General features: G+C 40.4%; 2 protein-coding genes across 2 annotated transcripts in view; both read right to left on the bottom strand.

Moving 5' to 3' along the window:
- The window catches only part of LOC121537932 (phosphatidylinositol 5-phosphate 4-kinase type-2 gamma), a 31,608-nt gene extending 31,038 nt beyond the window's left edge, over positions 1–570 (bottom strand). Inside the window, exon 1 of the mRNA XM_041845602.2 lies at positions 107–570. Within this exon, the coding sequence (XP_041701536.1) occupies positions 107–259 (153 nt within the window). The 5' untranslated portion in view covers positions 260–570. The remainder of the gene's footprint in view (positions 1–106) is intronic.
- A 3,816-nt stretch (positions 571–4,386) lies between these two features.
- LOC121537933 (insulin-like growth factor-binding protein 5) lies at positions 4,387–8,061 on the bottom strand. Its single transcript, XM_041845603.2, has 4 exons — positions 7,639–8,061; positions 6,714–6,748; positions 4,724–4,843; positions 4,387–4,528 (listed from the first exon to the last, which is right to left on the bottom strand). The coding sequence occupies exons 1-4, from the start codon at positions 7,967–7,969 to the stop codon at positions 4,415–4,417; spliced, it is 600 nt and encodes a 199-aa protein (XP_041701537.1). The 5' UTR covers positions 7,970–8,061; the 3' UTR covers positions 4,387–4,414.
- Positions 8,062–12,777: the final 4,716 nt, after the last annotated feature.

Raw genomic sequence — 12,777 nt, 5'->3', positions numbered from 1 at the left:
TGCATGTCAAAATTAGCTAAGTTAGTTAACGTTAGCTAGCTAGCTAATAAGCTAAGCTAACGTTAGCAGAACTGACAGTGACAACAACATAACGTGTTATACTCACCGAATGATTTACACCCCACATAAAAACGCTCAAGACTGGGTCACTGGCACGAAAGACCTTCACCTTCTGCTGCACAAAATGTTTCTTTTTCGTTTTGGTTTTTGGGGCCAATATCACCATTGGACTGGAAACAGCGTTACCGATAGACGCCATCGCGAAGCTTGCCTGGCTTTGCCTTGCTTGGGAACTTTTTTTTTTTCTTCTCCTGATTCTGATCTTTTGCAAACTGACTTCCTCGTCACGGCGTAATGCAAATCAAAGGTTAACCATGCCGCGTGCAGAATTTCCACAACACCTCGAGCAGTTCCTTCTAAATTCAGGTTAGTAGTAGTAGCCTACATTTGTGCTTGTTTTACCATTGGTTCTAACACTCATTTTGGATTCCAAACTAGTCTGTCTACTCAATATATATTCCAGTCCAGCTATTCTACCAAAAATAATGGGGAACTGACATGCAGTCCCCTGTAAATCCAACTGTTCAGGTGATTGACAGGCGTGATAAACCAAAGAGATGTGTTACAAATAATATCATGTGATCAGATGGGCCGATACAATGTCCCTTTCATGAGTTCTTACTTACTGTAACTATCATTTCACAGTATTTCTGCTATTACTGTAGCAATGCAGAGTTTTCCTACGTTTGGAGAATAAAGGCAGACTATGAAAGTAAGTCAGCTAAGTCATGTATCTAATGTATTCCAATGAAGCCAAATTCCATTGAAGCCCAAATTAAACGTTTTGATGTATTGATCATAGAGGCATTGCAGCCCTCATGCTCTCTCTCTCAAAGCAGTGCTTTGTGCAGAACTTTCTGCCAACCCATATAGGCCACCACCTATGGCTAAATTAGAGAGTGTTGTTCAAACGATTCACATGATACACTATCACTTCTTAACTGTCTAGGCCAACTCAAACAAAAACCAATGCTTGGACATTACAAGGGATCCATAAGATTTAGGCTAGTTGTCCAATTTTGAAAAATTGTATTACTGTTACACTTGTCTCTGTTGACTGGTGTTCTCCCCTTGTTGTGACCATCACTGGCCTTGGAACAGTTCCAATGTCATGACCCACTGGGCACAGACGTCAGTTCAACATCTAGTTTGGATTTACATTTAGTTAAATTGTCAACTAACGTGAATTCAACGTGAAATCAACAAATGTCATTGGATTTAGCCTAAAAGCTGGATGAAAAAAAGACTAAATGCCCTTACATTGATGACTTTTCTCAAATCCAATCAGTTTTCCACCTTGATTCAACATCATCACATAGATTTTTGGGGGTTGAAATGACGTGGAAACTATGTTGATTCAACCAGTTTGTGCCCAGTGGGGAGGTGCGTGCATCCCAAATGACACCATTCCCTATTTAGTGCACTGCTTTTGACCAGGGCAGAATAAATAGTGCACTAGGGAATAGGGTGCCATTTGGGACACAGTCCCTCCTCTCGATTATCACTTCTGACATACCATCTCTCATATGCCTTGGCCACTAATAACTACAGCATTGCACCAGGAACTTTGGTCTTTGGATTATCCCTACATGTTTAAATGTATACATTTGGTGAAATCAAGACTTAATGTACTTACCCATACTGATCATTATCACATGCAGTTTTAGTTGAATATATCTTATCTTTATTTCTGCATTTAAACCATGCTCTTAGTAAGCAATATGGCACGAAGGGGTGTGGTATATGGCCAATATACCACGGCTAAGGGCTGTTCTTATGCACAACGCGGAGTGACTGGATACAGCTGTTAGCCTAGGTATATTGGCCATAAACCACAAACCCCTGAGGTGCCTTATTGTTATTATAAACTGGTTACCAATGTAATTAGAACAGTAAAAAGTAATTTTTTGTCATACTCGTGGTATACGATCTGATATACCACAGCTTTCAGCCAATCAGCATTCAGGGCTCAGACCACCCAGGTTATAATATAGGATATACGTATGATGTCTCCTGAGTGGCGCAGTGGTCTAAGGCACTGCATCGCAGTGCTAACTGTGCCACTAAAGATCCTGGTTCGAATCCACAATTGGATTCAGCGTCGTCCAGGGTAGGGGAGGGAATGGCCGGCAGGGATGTAGCTCAGTTGATAGAGCATGGTGTTTGCAACGCCAGGGTTGTGGGTTCGATTCCCATGGGGGGCCAGTATAAAAATAAATAAATAAATAAAATAAAAAATTGTATTCACTAACTGTAAGTCGGTCTGGATAAGAGCGTCTGCTAAATGACTAAAATGTAAATGTAATATACCACAAGCAATGTTAATGGCATAGCATTTTGATACGTCTTCCATCTGAGCACATTTTAGATTGTTAATTTTCTGCACAGAGAGGGTAGCTATAGGATGTCTCAAATGTAACCATCCTAGATACAGAACCAGGACATGTGGTGTGATTTAACAAAGGACGCTGCTTACTTTCCTGCATCATCCTCTGTGAGACCTGCATTTCAAATTCTTATGCATGGACAAATTGGATATTCTATGCTGTTTCCTTGGAAACAGGCATTTGTCCTTGTAGGTGCTGTAGCAAATGGTCCTTTGCTTCTGCTAGACATGGTAGAAAAACTGCATCATACTGATGCCTATTAATTCCTAGTCCATACATGTAAATAACTTGTTGGTTCATCTTTAACCTGTTTATTTATTTGTAACTTGATCTGGAGAGACAGTTATTAGATCTTAATTTCAACAGAAAACAAATACTTGAAATCAGGGCCATGATTTTAAATCAACTCTGACATAAGAGAACAACATTGGCTAACAGAGTAGCTGTGCTGTGCTACATTTAGCTGCTACACTTGTGCAGTGCTTCAGACTGTGACTATGACGAAGCACCTTTGTTAAATGAATGAGATCCAATCCCACTACAGCTACTGCACTGGTGGAGCTCACAAATAAAACACACCGTAATGCTCTTTGTTATATTAATATATGTATTGATTTATTGTTATCCATTTTGATATCATTATATTTTATTTGAGCTCTTACAGGCCCCTTGTGCATGGACCTAGCATCACAGCAAAGACATTGGCACAACAAGATTGGTGAGAAATAGATATCATCTAATCACACAGTTTATCACACAATTCAACATTTTTTGTGAGGACTTGGGAAAGACAAGTAAGTAACTGTAACATATTTAAACTTAATTTACCAAAATGAGCATTGTAATAGAACGTGCCAAAGCAAAACATTACCATGATACATTCCAATATTAAATGGTCAAAGTATAAATAAAATAGAAATCTTGAAATAAAAATCATAACAGTTGAAAAGCTCAGGTGTGGTGAATTTTGCCATGAGGGTGCTACTGCTGCCAAAGCACAATGTTGTCCCTAGCAATGAAATAAAATAACCTCTGATTTTAAATTTAAAAAACTGCTGACAATATAAAAATACATGGCATTGTAGTTCATTTAATAAACCAACAATTTATATATAAAATATTATATTGATGTATATAAAAATATGCTTAACAACTTCTTGAAAAGCGTAACAGCCATAAGCGTTTTTTTGTCTGCCACTTCAGAACACACTGTCAACCACAAAATCCCAAATATGTACAAACAATCAGCTATCAGAGCAGTCCGAACGTCATTTCAACAACAATGGACTGTTTCACATCACCGTTTTTCTGACGCGATTATAGGATAAGTGTAAAATTCAAGCAGTACTACATATTCCAAAATAAATTAAATAGAAAAGGAATATTCATAAATTGTATGAAGTAAATATCATAATGTCAGTGTATCTTTGGAGAGAGGGAGAGAGGATGGGGACGTAGACATGTTTTCAAACATGGTGTCACACCAAAACCAGCGTAACAGCATTTCAGCCCACTGAGTCAATAACAAATACAGGCAGTGTCAGCTATCCTATAAAACAGAACATCTACAACGAACGCACGAAGCCAGGACAAGAGCCAAGGAATTCATTAGGCAGTGAGTAACAAAGTGGTAATGTGAGCTAGGTAAGCTATAGCACATTGTCACACTGAATGATTGAGGACTGGTACTGTAGCTGCAAACTGTTGAACATTCAGCTGGATGTTGCTACTGTAGTACTGTAGGTATGTGTCTTTGTTTAGATGGTTCTTGACCAGAGGACAGTAAGCTAATTTGGGTTAATTTCCATAGGAAGTGGTTAATCCCTGGTGTCTCCTGTCGAGGCAGTGTCTAGCACAAGCTAAAGCCACCCCTCTCCCTGTACTCCTCCCCCTCCTCCTCCTCCTCCTCCTCCTCCTCCTCCTATTCCCCCTCCTCTAGGCTCAAAGTTGTGGGACAGAGACCTCCCTCAATCTCCATCGCATGGTAAAGTGCCGTCTTCACTGGCACCTGAGGGCAAAGCGGTACCCAGCTCGTCCACACACCAACAGAGGCCACGCTGTATACCCTTGGAGGAACGACACTGTGTTGTGTGAGAGGAGAGAGAACGTGGAGACATTTTTGGGCTGAACTGAATAGAGAGATAGCATGCAACTAAATAGAGGGATAGCATGCAACTAAATAGAGGGATAGCATGCAACTCTCTGGATCTCATAAACACATACTAAACATACACAGGCAAATATTCATGTCAGCAAACATGTTGCTCTGTATCTACCTGCTTTTTCCTGTAGAAGCCCAGAGTGTCACAATTGGGGATATAGATGTCACGATCAGACAGGAAGATAGTGAGCTCAACACCACGCAGAACACTATTGAGCAGCTTACGGCAGGGTGCCTAAACAGATCAAGGATGCAGTAACTATACATTGATAAATACAGTAACTACACATTGATAAATACAGTAACAACACAATTTTATTTATTTTTTTACCTTGATTTAACTAGGCAAGTCAGTTAAGAACAAATTCTTATTTACAATGACGGCCTACACCGGCCAAACCCAGACGACGCTGGGCCAATTGTGCGCCACCCTATGGGACTCCCAATCACGGCCGGTTGTGATACAGCCTGGAATCGAACCAGGGGGTCTGTAGTGACGCCTCAAGCACTGAGATGCAGTGCCTTAGACCGCTGCGCCACTCGGGAGCCCATGATGCATACAGTAACTATACATTGATAAATACAGTAACTACACCTTGATAAATCCAGTAACTACACATTGATGCATACAGTAACTATACATTGATAAATCCAGTAACTATACATTGATGCATACAGTAACTGCACATTGATGCATACAGTAACTACACATTGATAAATCCAGTAACTACACATTGATGCATACAGTAACTGCACGTTGATAAATACGGTAACTACACATTGATAAATACAGTAACTACACCTTGATAAATCCAGTAACTACACATTGATGCATACAGTAACTATACATTGATGCATACAGTAACTGCACGTTGATAAATACAGTAACTACACCTTGATAAATCCAGTAACTACACATTGATGCATACAGTAACTATACATTGATGCATACAGTAACTATACATTGATGCATACAGTAACTACACATTGATGCATACAGTAACTATACATTGATGCATACAGTAACTGCACGTTGATAAATACAGTAACTACACATTGATAAATACAGTAACTACACATTGATAAATACAGTAACTACACATTGATCAATACAGTAACTACACATTGATAAATGCAGTAACTACACATTGATAAATACAGTAACTACACATTGATCAATACAGTAACTACACATTGATAAATACAGTAACTACACATTGATAAATACAGTAACTACACATTGATCAATACAGTAACTACACATTGATAAATACAGTAACTACACATTGATAAATGCAGTAACTACACATAGATAAATAAAGTAACTACACAAGCAGAAATGCTTATTAAATGACAGAAAATGCAGAGAACCCTTAACTAGCCTATTACAGTAGCTACAACACGTGTGGATATCATAGAAAATGTATGTCAGTGATGCAGCATGAAGCCAGAAGCGAAACATATTATATGTCACATACTATCATGCCATTAAATAATAATATTGTTACACCAGTGCTGTGCTTTTTCAGTTCACTGAGACAGTGGATTGAAGCAACTGTGTGACTATATATACAGTACAGTGCATTAGGAAAGTATTCATAACATTTCTTTGTCATTATGGGGTATTGTGTGTAGATTGGTGAGGGCTGTAACGTAACAAAATGTGGAAAAAGTCAAGGGGTCTGAATACTTTCCGAATGCACTGTATTTGTCAAATTGTAGAAACAGATTGTGTGTTGTGTTTGTGTTTTAGCACATATCAACCTCTCGTAAAGTGAAAAATCCAAGGTCGCCACGGTCGAGTCTAAACTTTACTGATTCACATCATGGTTTATTAGTTCTGCCGCATAGCAGCATGCACATCATGCCCCATAATGTATGGCTTCATAGCACTATATGTGGTACTGCTGTCACTGTATCACCCAGATAGCACAGCAGCTTCAGTAATAACTAACTCTCTCCCGGTCTCCTTCCATCATACACTATCTATCTGAATGAATATGAACACATTATGTAATCAGCTCTACATATTTTCTCACATTTAAGCAGGTGTGGTTAAGTGTACATAGAAATCATTATTAGCTTCATATTTGGATAAAACATACCTTTTCTATTTCACCACTATGCGAAGGATGTGGACCTATAGGAGAGAGCAGCACATTCACAAGAATACATTAAATCAGGGCATTATTAAGAACCTTAAACCATCTCTGATATCATTATATAAGTTAGAAGTATTTTATTTCAAGCTGTTGCAAGACATGAATCATCAAGTATATACTGGATACCGGTATATATTTCCCATGTGTATAGTTCCTGTAGCATGTCTTTACTAAGGGATCGCAGTGGCTTAGTCTGAACAGTAGATGGAGAGCTTGCAATGAAAAGCAGCATAATCTGAATGTGGGTGACAGCGTGACACTCATTCTGTGCTGTCAAGAAAATGCACACACACACAGATCACACCCTCTCTTTGAAATGCATGTACAGTACCATAACCATACACATCATATGCATCATGAGGCATGCCTACACACACACACATACAAATACGGAACCCTCAAACCAGGATTTCTGGAAAACCAGGGAATTTATGGAAAGTTCCGGGAATTGTGCAACCCTAGTCACATGACTCCAGAGGCACTGCAGCATAGAAATCAAGACCATGCAGCCCTTTCAAATCCATGTTTAGTGCTTGTCATGCATCTAACATTAAATGTCATGCTCTTATGATAATACAGGACTAGCATTTCTATTTGGTGCACGCCAACATCACATACAATACTCACACTGATGATAAGAGAGTGTGTATCCTACTACGTGTTACTACAGCTACCCCCTTAATAAACTAAGCTGTAGTATAATTGCCCTAACACACACACATTTACATTTACTTTTATGTCATTTAGCAGACGCTCCTACCCAGAGCGACTTACAGTTAGTGAGTGCATACATTTTTCATACTGACACACAACACAGAGCTGAATTGAATACTATTAGACGTGCCGGTGGTGTGTGTCTCAGTCTTACCTGTGGGGTGGGGCCTCTCCGTGGGACTGGTCCTGCTGTGCTTGGTGCAGAAGCCCCTGCCCTGCAACAGAGCCTGGAGAGGGCTGTGTTCCCGAGGAAGAGGCACGCAGCGCAGCCCCTTGGCACAGCTCAGGGTGTACACACCACAGGGCTCTCCCTGGGCCAACACGGATGTACTGCCTGCCTGCCCAATATGGTCGCGGGGGGACCGACCTGGTTCTTTACATGAGAGACAACCCTTGTAGGGGCCCAAGCGGTTAGCCTGAGTCGAAGATCCGCAGTGAGCAATCAGCAACAAGACAATGGTCGTTAAGTTAGAAAGGAGAGGCATTTTCTGTCCAGGTCTCAGGTTCAGATCCACACTCACTCTCTCTCTCTCTCTCTCTTTCTCTCTCTCTCTCTCTCTCTCTCTCTCCCTCTCCCTCTTCCTCTCCCTCTCCCTCTCTCTCTCTCTCTCTCTCTCTCTCTCTCTCTCTCTCTCTCTCTCTCTCTCTCTCTCTCTCTCTCTCTCTCTCTCTCTCTCAGTCAAATGTGGCTATTGCTATTTCTTCTCTCCTGTTTCTCCGTCTCTTCAGCTTTGCTTGGTGCTTAGCCGGTTTAATCGCGAGGCAGCCAGGAGTCCTCTACAGTGCCAGAGGAGACAAACAGAGATCGAGAGAGACACAGCAAAGCAGCAGCTTTTAAAGATCTGAAAGGCGGTGATAGAGTGGGAGAGAGAGAACACAGTTATGACACCTTCAGGGGCTGGGACTCAGAGAGAGAGAGAGAGAGAGAGAGAGAGAGAAAGGGAGAGGAATGCAGAGAGGGAGGAGAGAAATAGGTGGGGGAGGATTATTTTCCTTTTGGAAATTATCAAAATCTCCCCCACCTCTTCCTTTCATATTGGATACCCCCCCCCCACACACACACACACACACACACCCGTAGACTGAATCCCTTCTCTAGTAATGTTGAACAGTACACATACTTTTTCCCCATTATACATGGATGTAAGTCCATTCTGGTCATATTTGCCATGGTAACAATTAAAGAAAGCTATTGCATTGCATTCAACTATACGGACTGCAATGTTTAGCCCTATAATACTTGTTCTAATACTCTGTCAAACCTGACCAGAGAAGAATACAGAATACTGATTGGATCTTGCAAAAGAAGCACTAAATAAAAAGATAACTTTGATAAATCAATTAAAATGACAACCATTGATCCAATTGCAGAGAGGACTGTCCGTGTACAGGAGAAAGTTAAAATAACCAAACAAACACCTTATTTTACCAGTACAATGTAATAATGATCTACCTAGATGTGTGCCAAATGTTAGTCAAGAAAGGTTCCCAGAAGTAGAACTGTAGCTCAGTTGGTAGAGCATGGTGCTTGCAACGCCAGGGTTGTGGGTTCGTTTCCCACAGGGGGCCAGTATGAAAATGTATGCACTCACTAACGGTAAGTCGCTCTGGATAAGAGCGTCTGCTAAATGACTAAAATGTCAAATGTAAACTGAAAGTGGATTGCCATGAAAAACACAATGTTTCAGCAGCTGGTGTATCATGTACTTACCTTGTGAAATGCATGTGCATAACTAAAACCCATTGGTTTGCTGGTCCTTTTCCAGATCAAACAATGTTGAATGGATTGGTATCGCTCCAACAGGGGGACTATCCCACCTCCTGACAAACTATAGTGTACGTGATCGTTGAGACAGTTGTAATGCTCACTAACAGAGAAATAAGCTTTATGTGTGTATGGAACATTTCTGGGATCTTTTATTTCAGCTCATGAAACATGGGACCAACATTTTACATGTTGTGTTTATATTTTTGTTCAGTTTACATTTATATAATGTAGTATAGTGAAGTTTTATAAAAAGTTGTCATGATTTCTCAGCAGTTCTTCTTTTTACCAACTAGAGGCTAGGTGTGGACTAAGTCATAAAGAAGTCCTGCAGCCTTGAGGGACGGTAGATGGTAGGTTCTGATTTGTATTGGAAGAGGCATCAACTGGATAATTAAGGAGGACTTGCTTTAGCTGGAATGTACATACTGACTGTAAGAAAGAGAGGGCTGAGTTAGGCAGCAGCTAATAATGCAATCCATCTATCCACTCAACCGTTCAACATTTGCTTCACGGGCACCATCTTCAAGAGATCACTCACTCTCACAACTCTTCATATTTCATACCACTTACAGTTCCATTCCATTCTTCCAGAATTCTGCCATGGCTGAAGAATCTGAATTCCATACTTCCATAATTGTGATCATAGTAGGCATAGAATAGCAATAGAGATGGGGCTATAATGCATATTACAGTACATTTTATTTGTCTTGTCACACAACAATATAATGCATAAACCAGCCTTTGCTGGAGGGTCATATGATGGAGCATAGAATTAGAATGATTCAATAGAATTAGAATGACTCATCTATTTCTATGGGTTAGAGCTCCATAGGTTAGAAATCCAGTCTTATCTATAGAGCATATTTTTCATAGTGTTGGGTGCTGTAGTTTGTCTGAGGTTACAACCATGGTGTAGCCTAAAGCACTTAAGTAAAAATACATTAAAGTCGTTTTTGGGGGGGTATCTGTACTTTACTATTTATATTTTTGTCAACTTTTACTTTCACTCCACACATTTCTAAAGAAAATATCCACTACATTTCTAAAGAAAATATCCACTACATTTCAAAAGAAAATATCCACTACATTTCTAAAGAAAATATCCACTACATTTCTAAAGAAAATATCCACTACATTTCTAAAGAAAATATCCACTACATTTCTAAAGAAAATATGTACTTTTTACTCCCATACATTATCCCTGACAAAAAAAGAGGACTGAGCATGCCCCCATTCTCATTGACGGGGCTGTAGTGGAACAGGTTGAGAGCTTCAACTTCATTGGTGTCCACATCACCAACAAACTATCATGGTCCAAACACACCAAGACAGTCATGAAGAGGGCACGACGAAGCCTATTCCCCCTCAGGAGACTGAAAAGATTTGGCATGGGTCCTCAGATCGTCAAAAAGTTCTACAGCTTCACCATTGAGAGCATCCTGACTGTTTGCATCCCCGCCTGGTATGACAACTGCTTGGCCTCCGACCGCAAGGCACTACAGAAGGTAGTGCGTACGGCCCAGTGCATCACTGGGGCCAAGCTTCCTGCCATCCAGGACCTCTATACCAGGCGGTGTCAGAGGAAGGCCCTAAAAATTGTCCAAGACTCCAGCCACCCTAGTCATAGACTGTTCTCTCTGCTACCGCACGGCAAGCGGTACCGGAGCGCCAAGTCTAGGTCCAAAAGGCTTCTTAACAGCTTCTACCCTCAAGCCATAAGACTCCTGAACAGCTAATCATGGCTACCCGGACTATTTGCATTGTCCTCCCCCTCTTTTACGCTGCTGCCACTCTGTTTATTATCTATGCATAGTCACTTTAACTCTACCCATATGTACATATTACCTCAATTACCTTGACTAACCGGTGCCCCCGCACATTGACTCTGTACCGGTACCTCCTTTTTTTACTCATCTATTTTTTACTTAACACTTTTTTTCTTAAAACTGCATTGTTGGTTAAGGGCTTGTAAGTAATCATTTCACTGTAAGGTCTACACCTGTTGTTTTCTGCGCATGTGGCAAATAAAAATTGATTTGATTTGACACCCAAAAGTACTCATTACATTTCGAATGCTCAGGCAGAACAGCAATATGGTCCAATTCACACACCTATCAATATAACACGTTGTCATCCCTACTGCCTCTTATCTGGTGGACTCACTAAACACAAATACTGTGTTTGTAAATGATGTCTGAGAGTTGAAAATTGTGCAGTCTGGTTTGCTTAATATAAGGAATTTGATTTTAATATAAGGCATTTACTTTAACTTTTAACTTTTACTCAAGTATGACAATTGAATACTTTTTCTACCACTGTACTTAAGTACATTTAAAACCAGATACTTTTAGACTTTTACTCAAGTAGTATTTTACTAGGTGACTTTCACTTTTACTTTGAGTCATTTTATATTAAGGTATCTTTACTTTTATGACAATTGAGTACTTTTTCCGCCACTGCCATGGAGGAGATTCCTGTAAGGACAAGAAACTGTGTTTATATACTGTTGTCATGAGGCAACATGAACATTATCAAATCATTTCAGAGAGCATAAAACAGGATTTAGAATGATGTTGATCTAACAACGTTGAACTTGTAATGGCACTGCACCACTCTAAAATAAGGGCATGTTATGTTAAGGAAATATATACATGATTGGCCAAGATGCTGGATCACCTGTTGTATCTGTGGGAAAAATTATGTCTAGAACACAGAGACATCATAATACTTCCTAAAGCTCCGGAACCCACAGACATTCTGGAACACACAGACTAGACTACATCTCAAAAGTTTCGGAAGGCCACTTGGTGAAAACCTGTTTGGTCGTCAGCCGCCTGGTGTTCTGATTAGAGATGATTGATCTTGGCACTAAGAGCAGAAACCACCTGCCGTCTTGTGTTCCCATCAGTGAGCAACAACAGCTACAGCCCTAGCTAGTCTGTTTCCACATGTTTGGTCAGGAGAATCCAAGAGACCCGCCAGACCAATGGGGGCTCTCTCTTTCCACACTCCCTGGATTACTAATTTTTCCTCTGAAAACAGGTCTCTGTACACAGACAGACAGACTGACAGACAGACCTCTTCAATTTGATTAAAGATCATATTTTATGTTGTTGATATGGAATTGGTTTAACAGATTGCCAGTCTCCCTCATGGCTAGCTATTATTGACTGATGTTGTCACGCCTACTCCCGCTCCGGCGCTCGACGTCGCTGGTCTACTAACCACCAGCCCTGGCAACCATCATTACGCACACCTGGACATCATTATTTCCTTGATTACTCTCCCTTTATTTAGCCCTCAGTAGCCATAAGTCACAAGGTATTATTGTTTTGTTTCACGTTCTGTACGCTTCTCTTGTTTTGGTTATCTGCATTTATTCATTATTAAACTCACCTTCTGCACCTGCTTCCTGACTCCCGGCGTTTGTACGTAACAGATGTCACTAGGAAGCGCCATACTTCTGCAAAGTGTTTCTACTGTAGCTTTTTGGAGTCTTACCAAATGAACACAAGTGCATTTTTA

Source organism: Coregonus clupeaformis, chromosome 24 (genome assembly GCF_020615455.1).
Source record: "Coregonus clupeaformis isolate EN_2021a chromosome 24, ASM2061545v1, whole genome shotgun sequence".
NCBI classification, from domain to species: domain Eukaryota; kingdom Metazoa; phylum Chordata; class Actinopteri; order Salmoniformes; family Salmonidae; genus Coregonus; species Coregonus clupeaformis.
This window is presented reverse-complemented; position numbering and strand designations above follow the sequence as displayed.